At 45.9% G+C, this 11,374-nt stretch overlaps 1 protein-coding gene across 1 annotated transcript; it reads left to right on the forward strand.

Moving 5' to 3' along the window:
• The first annotated feature begins 1,547 nt into the window (after positions 1-1,547).
• LOC143496105 (fibulin-7) lies at positions 1,548-9,098 on the forward strand. The gene is made up of 8 exons (XM_076992576.1): positions 1,548-1,942; positions 4,015-4,171; positions 4,273-4,443; positions 5,934-6,059; positions 7,074-7,256; positions 7,398-7,535; positions 7,640-7,775; positions 7,971-9,098. Exons 1-8 carry the CDS (start codon positions 1,877-1,879, stop codon positions 8,329-8,331), a joined length of 1,338 nt encoding a protein of 445 aa, XP_076848691.1. The 5' UTR covers positions 1,548-1,876; the 3' UTR covers positions 8,332-9,098.
• Positions 9,099-11,374: the final 2,276 nt, after the last annotated feature.

The raw sequence follows: 11,374 nt of genomic DNA on the forward strand, positions 1-11,374 counted from the left end.
TAATATTAATCCCATAGAGGAAGCTTACACAGAAACTATTTGCCTGCTATGAGTGAAAATTATGTGTCTGGAGGAAAAAGTGATATTGGGAAACTAGAGCTCAGTCCAGTCACAGTGATGGATGATTATTATATTTGTTGAGCTGGAGATGTCTTAGTTCCCAAGAATGTTCAGGTCCATTTACAATGAGGGTTAAATGTTTGATGGATATTGGAAATATCTGACCTACTCGTTCTTTGTTTTTATTGTTCATTTACATAACCAGTATCTCAGCGCCCAGTGTCCCAGTGTTCATTTAAGAAAATATTAATTGAACATCCTCAAAACATGCACCACTCCAATAAGTTGTTCAGCAAAAAGTTCCATGACGCTGAATGATAGCAATTCGTCTGGACAGATGACAAAAGGAGTTTCGGAGACATGCACATCAAACCTATAAAATGCTCTCAGAAACAGCAAGCAGCTATGGCTGTCTGAGCATCTCCACAGAACATTTTAGAGCGGGCCAGATTGGTACAGTGTAGTGAGAGCCAACGCTCGTACTCTGAAACCAAATACAAAGAAGCTCTCACTGACGTCAAAGGAAGTTCTTCTTTTAGATTCGTAGCTTAAATCATGCTTTTAAGATGAACTTACATAGCTCTTCCCAATAATCAGTTTGGACACACTCCTCTTCACGGATCCACGGTTTGTATGAAGGGACAAAAGCATCTTTGAGTTCTCAAGGCTTTCAGAACAAGTTTCAGCTCCTGAGCAGGAAAGGATTCAGGAGAATCTTCTGCTAACAGCTCTGCTCTGGATATTATTACAGCAGGAACCAAACATCAAATTGTATTACTGTTTTTATGGTGCGTTTCTAAACAAATGTATTACTGTTGTCAGTTATGCTAAATGCAGCTTGATACATGGAATGGATCACCCATGATGCAATCTTGTATCTCCATACTAATGAATGGAGAAGCACTGATAACTACATAATTTTCACCTTTTTGCCTGATGTCTGGCACAGTAACATCACGTCCCATGATTATGAGGTATTTTATGTTCGTTGAGCGAAGCACTGTTAAGCCCCAACCTTTTTTCCAATATCAAATCAGTGAAGTCAGTTGGAGCACACTGTTTGCAGAGAGGGCTTAAACAGCTCTGTTGATCTGACTGGCTTGTTTCTGAAGGCCAAAATGTAAAACACACAAAACTATGCCAGGAACCCTACTGTACATTGTTATACATCGATATAATTTTTATATATAAAATTATAGTTTCACAAATAACAATGAGAGTTGTATGCCAGAATCTAATTGTGTTTTCTGTGCAGTATATTACTTTGAAGGATCGCACCGTTGTGTTCTTACATAATAGTAGCAGGTTGTACCAGGCCTACAGAAAGAAGCGAGGATGATCTCACGTCTCAAGGAAACGTCTCATATTGTGAACCGTCTGCTTACCGAACGGGTTCTGCAAAGAGGTGACATGTTTTTTTACCCATTGAAAGAGATCCATTATACTGATACATGCTGAGATGTTGACAAACGAATTTTATATTTCTCCAAGTTAACAAATAGGCTCCAGAACTGAGTGGCTTTTATGGGGAGAGAATCTGGCGTGTGCTTTCCAAAAAAAAGGAAAAGAAAAAAAACATGAGGCAGCGTTGCTGGGTTATAAAAATGTACCCTCCAGAAGACCAACTCATTCTGATCGCTCTTAAAGCAGGCCGAGGTCACTGTATCGCGCTATATTTGTGGAGTTTCACGCTTTCTGGAGTTTTTAAATAGTTCTGAAAAGCCGTCGACGTGTAACGGGATTCCACATTCTATGGTCTACCAGGTTATGATTTTGGTGGATAGTTCTCAGATTCGTGACATTTTGTATTAGGAAAATGAGTCGGCCTTACATTGCGGTGCTGATAATATGCATCTGTCAAGCTCGCAATAACCATGGTCAGGTGAGTAGACCTGGTGAGGTTTAATAACCTGAAAAAAGGAAAGATTCGCATTTTAGATTTCATGTGTATGTCGAGACTGAAAGAAGGCCGAAGTTTACAGCAAATATATAAAAGTTTATATGGTATAAAAGTACTTTTATTTATCTTTGTTGTGAAAAAGATTGTTCCAGAAGACTTTGAAAAAGGCATAAAACTATGAAGTTACTTGTGAAGACTGATCAAAGATGCAATTGCACAGAAATGTATTTCATAAAGATTCATTGATGTTTGGGCAGATAAAATGTTTGCACAGATTAGGTGGTTAGGGGTCAAAGCCATGTACCTAATGTATGTGAGTTTGTTTGTGTGTGTGTGTGTGTGTGTGTGTGTGTGTGTGTGTGTGTGTGTGTGTGTGTGTGTGTGTGTGTGTGTGTGTGTGTGTGTGTGTGTGTGTGTGTGTGTGTGTGAAAGAGAGAGAGAGAGAGAAGGCAAGTGAAAAGAAATATGCAGTCAGCTAATACCTGTTATTTTATACAGAAATGCGGCACATGCTGAATGCATTATGATGTCCACTGGCCTCAGATTACAATCATGTACTAAGTTTAGAAAGTTTTATGTGGCTTCATATTTTTCTGAACTGTTTTCTGTAAAAGATGAGCTTCAGCAACACCGATGTAAAGAATGTGCCCTTACATTCACAAGGGGTTGTGAAATCTTGTAGTTTTTTGCTTTCCAACTAGGCACATGATATTCCAACCAGTTAACAAATGTATAAAGGTAGTTATGCTTTTACACAAATCCCTACTACAGTTGTTATGGTAATCTTTTCTGCTGTGTTACAAATGCATCAGGACCAAGAAAGTGTAAACACGGTGTTACTCTGAAGCTCTGAAGATGGGAGCATGGTGAAACAAGAACTCTCTCACACTGCTCCTGGCTACTGGCAGGAGTGTTCTCACGGCATCGCAATCAACTAACTAGCTGTTTTCACAAGATGATCAAATATTTATCTTGCTTACATAAGGCCTGTAAGATGAAAACACTAATTGGGTTTGGGCTTTTTTTTAACATGAAAGAAAAAAAAGGTGGGGGTTCTTCCACTTGGTGTCAGCCAATGAGAGGCAATGAACCTTTTATGTTTGCTTGGTTTGAATGTTTCATGAAGAGGTCAAGATGGCCTGATCTACCTTAAATTACAATTATCAGGGAAATAAGCAGCTGGTAAGTTATTGCTGCAACTGTTTTAATTATAATTCCAAGAGTGTAGTTCCAGAGAAAAGTTGAAGGCGACATCATCTCTATTGTTTCTACACACCTCCTCAACACCTCACTTTCTGCTTCTTACATTATGTTATTTAATGTGGAAATATTAAAGACAATCTTGAAAGTATTCTGGACTTTAATTGCGCTCAGCTAAATCACTGCCGGTCCAGACTGCTACCAATCCTCCTTACCTTACTCTGTAGTTTTCTAAATACTTGCAGTTTAACATGGTCCTGACTGGTTCCAGCTTCCCAACAAAACATTTATAGAATGTCACATTCAGATGACCAGACTTCATAGTTACAAACCTAATCCAGGGAGGATTTAAAGCATAATTAGGAAAAAGACTACTTTCCAGAATCAGGACTACCCACATCTCCTTAAGCTTTGAGATTTCCTAGTTTTCTCCAAGCATGTTAAAGCCCGCATGCTCTCTGTTCATTCACCCTAGAGTACAATTCAACCTTTCACAGCTTTGAGTTTCTACCTCCATTTACAGAGCAGCACCTCTTACAGGTGACGTCATGCATGTCAGCCAGGCAAAACACTGTGTCTTTCACAACTGGGCAATTTCCATAGAACGAAACACACACGTTTTGTACACATCAAGTGCAAGTAAAAAAAAATCTAGGTGACATCGGACATGCTGCTCTGGAATTATGGGTGGAATTGTGAATGGTATGAAGAAGTTGTTTTGATCTTATCCAACTTGACAAAGCCATGATATAAAATAACATTAGAATGTAAATGAGGAAATGGTTTTGGGACTTTGGAAGCATGGTGCCCTGTGGTCCATTCTCTGCGTTATTCTAAAGTGTCTGTTTTTACAGGAATGTCCTGGTATGCAGGACCTTCAGAGTTCCCTCCGTCAAGCTCACAAGCTGCTGTCAGCGCACGAGGCTTCGTACCTGCAGGGTCTGCGCTCTCTGAGGAAGAAGCTGAACTCAATCAGCAGCGTCGCCCACGGCCCGGCCAGACCCAGCAACGGTAGGGGCCCCCCGCAAGGTCTGCGGGGCCGACACAGAGCGAGCATCGTCATACACTGCGTGTACACTTGCTCTGCGCAAACAGTCTTTGCTTTCGAACAGCTACCTGTCCAAAACTGGAGGCTCCCCTCAACGGTAGAAAGCTAGGGAAGGTTCTGCTTCCTGGTCACGAGGTTCACTTCCTGTGTGATGTGGGCTATGAGCTTGTGGGCTCGGAGACTCGACAGTGTAAGGACTCTCTGAGTTGGAGCGGCCAGCAGCCAGTCTGCAAGGGTGTGTGGTAATACACAATAATACAGCATACATTACATGTCACATGTAGGCAGAGTAATGCAACCTAAACCTCCCTTTACATTCATATATCCAGATGTTATTATATAATCTAAAATGCAAGGCACTATACGCACTCAAGCTGTCTGAGTATACTCACCTCACCCCCCTTCACCCTCCTCCCCTCCTTTCTCTCTATTACCCTCCTCCCCTCCTCTCTCACTCTATCACCCTCCTCCCCCTCCTCTCTCACTCTATCACCCTCCTCCCCCTCCTCTCACTCTATCACCCTCCTCCCCCTCCTCTCTCACTCTATCACCCTCCTCCCCTTCCTCTCTCACTCTGTCACCCTCCTCCCCTCCTCTCTCACTCTATCACCCTCCTACCCCTCCTCTCACTTTATAACCCTCTTCCCCTCCTCTCTCACGCTATCACCCTCCTCCCCTCCTCTCTCACCGTCACCCTCCTCCTCCTCTTTCACTCCATCACCCTCTTCCCCTCCTCTCTCACTCTATCACCTTCCTCCCCCTCCTCTCACTTTATCACCCTCCTCCCCTCCTGTCTCACTCTATCACCCTCCTCCCCTCCTGTCTCAATCTATCACCTTCCTCCCCTCCTCTCTCACTCTATCACCCTCCTCCCCTCCTCTCTCACTTTATCACCCTCCTCCCCTCCTGTCTCACTATCACCCTCCTCCCCTCCTCTCTCACTCGATCACCTTCCTTTCCTCCTCTCTCACTCTATTACCCTCCTCCCCTCCTGTCTCACTATCACCCTCCTCCCCCTCCTCTCTCACTCTATCACCCTCCTCCCCCTCCTCTCTCACTCTATCACCCTCCTCCCCTCCTGTCTCACTATCACCCTCCTCCCCCTCCTCTCTCACTCTATCACCCTCCTCCCCTCCTCTCTCACTCTATCACCCTCCTCCCCCTCCTCTCTCACTCTATCACCCTCCTCCCCCTCCTCTCTCACTCGATCACCTTCCTTCCCTCCTCTCTCACCCTGTCACCCTCCTCTCTGACTGTTATTTTCAATCTGCTTTACCCCTTATCCTTCCCACTCTGCATGGTCATTGTTTTCCTACTTTCCCACATCTCCCATCTACTCTTTTACACCCCCATTTCTCCTTCAGGAAAATGAGTTTTCAATTTCACATGCATTTCAGCACGACTGAGTTGTGCTTGGCTTTTGTATTTCAGGGCCTGTCTCAATAGAATGTTTCACTTTGGCCCCTTACATTGTTTTACAGACCATTTAATTCCAGACAGCGAGCCAACATTTTGATTAGGCTTGACAAACGCTCCATCAGCAGCAGAGAAAGCTTTCTCTGAAATCACAGAGCATTGAGCATACTTAATCTTTGCATCAGAAGTATAGTGTTACACAGACCTTTTCGCTCTGGAATTCACAAATGCTGTTTTTTCAGAACTCAGTATGCATTTAAGCATCTCGTTGGTCTTGGATTAATGTCTGAATCCCTCTCTTTTTTCCAGAAGTAAATCAGTGTGCTTCTTCCCCCTGCGCTAATGCGGGTACGTGTACAGATGAGGCAAACGGATTCACATGTTTGTGTGCCAAAGGCTGGGCGGGGCCTACCTGTCAGTCTCCAACACCTACGTGTACGTACATTTACATTTACGACATTTAGCAGAAGACTTATCCAGAGCGACTTACAAAGTGCTTTGCATCTGATAGGTAATAGTACGGATAGGCCAGAATTCAAGATACCATTGAATCAGACTACTACTAAACTACAGGAGTCAATGTCATTACCTAGTATTTTGCAAGTTAGACGTTTGCCAAGAAGCACAAATAACCATAGACAGACAATTTAAGAATAACAGCAAGTGGTATCAGCCGAGCTAGTGCTCTGGTAAGAACTTAACAAACAGGTGGGTCTTCAGTCTACGCTTGAAGATAGCAATAGACTCTGCAGTCCTAGCAGCTAATGGCTCCACCATCTTGGAGCCAGGACGGAGAATAGTCTGGAGCTTTGTCTTCCATGAGACTTTAAGCATGGAGTTTCGAGTCGAGCCAAGCTTGAGGTTCTGTACGTATATTCAGAAGCGCAGAGACAACAGCAGTAAATAAATCAGTTTTTTGTTTTGAAGTAAACTGCAGTGCAAGTAAGTCACAAGTGACAAACACACACACGTGCACAAAGAAAGAGAGAGAGAGTCTACATTTTGACCTTTCTCTTCTAAAACGTCTTCAGATCTCATTTGTCTCTTCTTCACAAATAACGTGACTAACACACAGATAGACCTCAAAATCATGATGCCACTGGGATATACACAGGTCTGCACATACTAACCTACTGTACTGGGTCAAAAAGTTTTGATGAGACCTGAATTTAAATCAACTGATGATCTGTAGTCTGCAGTTCACACCTCTGTGGATTATCTCCACCTCTGGCCTTACACCCAGCTAAGCTGTTCCTCTTTCAGTTATATCCAATCTTCACATGCACCATATGTTCATATACGGATGCCGTGTGTGTCACTGCAAGCCCACGGAATACAAATGTGCGCATAGCGTGTGTGTGTGTTTGTGTGTGTATGTGTGTGTGTGTGTGTGTGTGTGTGTGTGTGTGTGTGAGCTCCCCTCCCGAACGCCTCACTCTCCTCCTCCAGTCTTTATCACCATGACCAACACCTCCACTGCCACGGCCGGAGACGCGGCCGCCACCTCGTTTCCTGCTGCAAGCCCGTCTCTGGCCGTGCGGCCATCCAGGTGTAGCCTGGTACAGAGCACCACCCACTGCACCTGCGAGGCAGGATACACCATCTCAGGCCGCGACACCAGCATCTGTGTGGGTGAGGGCTTACAGTAACTGTCGCAAATCATAACAAAACACAGGCTGTCATGGGTTTGGGTAGATGGTGTTGTATTAGCTCAGCAGCAGAGCCTCCAAGATTCTCTTAACGCAGTGTGTGTGTTGCTCTTGTGCTCCTCAGACATTGATGAGTGTGAAGTGTTCCATAATGGACAGGCGGGCCGCTTGTGTTTGCACACTTGTGTTAACACCCCTGGTGGCTATCGCTGTGCGTGCCCCGCCGGCTACAACCTGACCCGTGATGGCCGGGGATGTAAAGGTGAGTCTCGGACTAGCGTGCTGCTGTTAGCATTTCTGTGCCAGGTTCTGTGGAGTGGGATAAATCCTCCATCCTGCCTCTGCCCGCCCTGTTCTTACTCATAGACATTGATGAATGCGGCACGAGGCAGAACAACTGCACTCGTGATCAGCTGTGTGTTAACACTTACGGAGGCTTTCAGTGCGTTAAAGTTGAGTGCCCACGCTTCCGAGACGCAACTTACGTCAAGACCTCCCCCACGTAAGTACACGTTGTCACATATGTCAGAGAAGGACTCTCTGGTTGCTGGGACCCTGTTTAAAAAGACTTTAAATGTGTTGGCATGTCAAACACTGCGTAGCTGATTAGCATAAAATGTGGTGATAATGAAGGTTTGGACAGATCCGTGCGTTCACGGGTAACGGCTTTCTGTGCTGCCTGTCTGCGTGGAGCCAGGCGCTGTGAGCGGAACCCGTGCCCCGTGGACAACAAGGCGTGCACTCAGGCCCCCAACTCCGTCTCGCACCATCACATGTCGGTGGTGTCCGGCCTGGCGGCACCGCGGGTCATGTTCCGGGTGTCGGCCGTGCGGGTGACGGGAGACGCTCTGCGTTTCGCACTGCTGGGCGGCCGTGCCCGCCGCCACTTCACGGTGCAGCGTTCGGACAGGCAGACGGGCGAACTCCTGCTGGTGAACCCCGTGCAGGGTCCCGCCGTTCTGGACGTGGAGGTGGAGATGAGCGAGCTGGAGAGGAGGGAGCTGCTGGCACGCTACATCACTAAGATCACGTTCTTCGTCTCGCAGTACGAGTTCTAGCCACAGCCACGATTGCCCAGACAGGAGGGGTGAGGAAGGAGCGTTAATGCTTCCTGTACCAATGAGAAGAGGAGTTTTCAGAAGACGAGATGATTCTTCTGTTCTTGCATGTAAAATGGAAACCATTTTGTGCCAAATGCAGTTGTATTTCTGTCATATATGTCAAGCATGCATATTTACAAATGCTATACCAAATTTTCTCAACATTTATTTATCAATGTCGTTCTCCAAATGAGACTTTTGCCAGTGTGGTAGGTCTCTGGTCCAAGTTTGCCTTTCATATGCTGTGAATGCATCCAACGGAAATGACATTGCTTTGTAAGGAGAGCGAGTCCAGTGGGTGTTTATCCAATGCCACCCAGCTATGGATGACCCTCGACCCTTGACCCTCGGCCTCAACCGCAGATCCAAGCAGCCCGGTCCATCACAGGAACAGATGGCAACACGTGGGATGTGGTACACGTGGGATGTGGGCAGTAGGAGCAGTATGTGCAGCTCTCTGCAGAAATAATATAATGTGAGAGGAAGCCTGACCCTGAAAGCACAGAGCTTGGAAGAGCACTGGTGTGGCTGGGCTGGACCTTCTGATTGGCTGTAGCTGCATTAGATTCATGGAGGTATTCACTGCTGCCAGAACTGTAATGAAAAACAAGAACTCTGTGCAAACATACATAAAATTGTATTTAACTTAAAAGTAAAAAAGTAAAAAAAAAAAAAAAACATTTGGCCACTTTTGGGGAGAGTTGTGCTTTCTTACATTACAGGCACGTTTTTAAACAAAAGGTCAGTCTCAGAGGTAATTACACTCGTCATCAGAACTAACTGAGCACTTGGTTGTTCTATGTCAGTCACTATTGTATTACTCCGTTGCATTAGGCTTTTCAATGCTGCTATTTATTTTAAAGCATAATTATCTTCTGTGTATGATTCTTCAGATTTACAATAATAATCACCCTAATAAAGATGACATAATGACATTTTCAGTGACCTTAAAGTGTTTCAGCACGACTTGTGTAAAAACCTACTTAAAATCTACATCAGTGTCTTTTTTTTTTTTTAAACAGACATTCACGCTGCTTGCGTTCCTCTTAGCTGGGGGGGTGGGGGGGGGGGGGGTTGAGACATCAGGCAGCGCACACAGTGTTGCTCTTGCAGCCGAGAGGCAGCATGCGGAGCCTCCGTCAAAGAGGCACTGTGTGTCCTGCCACTTACTGTGTATTTATACAGGGGCCGGGCTGGGACAGCGGCGCTCTCTGGTATATTTAGATATCAAGTGAGATGTGATAAATGGCAGCGGTGTGTGGAGCTGCTCTTCCACTGCCCTCTCGCAGTAAAGCTGCATGTGCATGTACACCAGGGAGACGTCTCCACCCAAAATAGCAAGATGTCTGCGGGTGAAGGTAAAAATGTTTCACCCCAATGTCACATAGCATCGCATAATATAACCATCTACCAAAGCATCTGACCTCTGACCTCTGACCCATAGCAGACAAGCTGAGATGGAAAGACAGAACATAAGATGAAATGAAATTAACCAAATGGACGATAGAAAGCACATGAAGATGAAGCACAAACTGCTCACCCTAGAAACCTGGCGGGAGCAGATTGCAGCAGGCAGCGTGGCCCGTGTGCATGTAGCTGTGTGACAGAGATCTTTATGGAGTGTTGCATGATGGAGTGTGTGGGTGTGTGTGTTTATGTGTGTGTGACTGGATGGCACTAAATCATAGCAGGAGAAAGATCACTGAAAAGGACAGAGGGACAGCATGTGAACTGATGGCTCAAGCTCGAGACAGAATAGAGAGAGAGAGACACCATCTCTCTTTTTTTGTTGTTTCTGCAGAGGGCCTCCTATTTTTCTGCCATCAGAGTTGCCTTTCAGCTCTGAAAGGGTCCCACCCCCTGCATTCACTCCTGTCCTGATGTGCAGGAGAGGACGAGGGACCAGCGTCTGTGGCGAGAACGCAACACACTCTCACTGGCGGCTGGTCCCCACGCCCTTCCCTAAGATGTCAATCAAAAAAGGAAAGAAACAAGTAGTGACAATGTGTGTGTGGAGAACCGTGTGTCAGTACTACAGGCTGATACGTGATTATATATATATATATATATATATCACAGTGGTCAAAACAACCATGGAGGGTAAAGTAGATCCGTCTGCCTTGGTTTAATCAGAACAGAGAGCTTCCACTGCATGTTCCTCTTCCATAGGCCTCTCTCTCTGGGCTGGCCAGCCCAACACAACAGCGACCCCAGAGTAAAGGAAAGAGTCCCAGAGCACCTGCCCTGTCCCACTAACCTGGATGCGATAGTAATCCAACACTGGCCTTCCCACAGCGTGAAGGGAAACCTGGCACGGCCGCACTTCCCCCGCCACACAGCGCCAACCTCAAAACCCACGATCTGATCCAATCAGATACTCTTGTATCCGATTTAAAGGGTGGATGAGCCACTCTGCCGGTGTGGAGGGCCTGTCTCTGCCTGGCTGTAAATCAGCACCGAGGGGGTGGCGGGTAAGGGCTTCCAAACGCAGCACTGCATGAACGAACTACCAATCCACCACCATTTTTAACATTCCTGCAGTGGCATGGCAAATTCAATATGGCAGAAGAACTGAAGAAGCTTGTGTTGTAAGCACAGTATCCGGTGGTTTCAAAGTATGATGAAAAATGACACTTTTGAGCTCGGCCTTGATGACACATCCAGATCTTTTTTTTCCCTCCCAGCTGTAGGGTTACGAACACAAAGGGCAGGTCTGCTGGTAGCGGCACACACAGCATCTTCAAGCTTCTTCTTAACAAATGTGAATTATTCATTGGCATTTCGGGTCCAAGGCAGAAACTGAACTTGCATGTGGTCCACGAGGCACAGAAACCATGTGCTTCACTCTAGCTGGGCTGTCACGGTCACGTCCTTCGCCTGTGCATGGGGGGGGGGGGGGGCGGCATTGCCACGTTTCCAGCAGCGAGCATGGGGCAGGCCATTATGTCACCATGGCAGGGGAGGGGGGTGGTAATGGAAGTCCGACTGAGCTGTGATTAGG

Source organism: Brachyhypopomus gauderio, chromosome 2 (genome assembly GCF_052324685.1).
Source record: "Brachyhypopomus gauderio isolate BG-103 chromosome 2, BGAUD_0.2, whole genome shotgun sequence".
Taxonomy (NCBI): domain Eukaryota; kingdom Metazoa; phylum Chordata; class Actinopteri; order Gymnotiformes; family Hypopomidae; genus Brachyhypopomus; species Brachyhypopomus gauderio.

Bases quoted from the DNA above. Each gene is read 5' to 3' on its own strand.
- LOC143496105 (XM_076992576.1), top strand. From the start codon at position 1,877: ATGAGTCGGCCTTACATTGCGGTGCTGATAATATGCATCTGTCAAGCT. The intron at 6,060-7,073 runs GTACGTACATTT...CTCCTCCTCCAG, and splicing joins TCAGTCTCCAACACCTACGT to TCTTTATCACCATGACCAAC. The intron at 7,257-7,397 runs GTGAGGGCTTAC...TGTGCTCCTCAG, and splicing joins CGACACCAGCATCTGTGTGG to ACATTGATGAGTGTGAAGTG.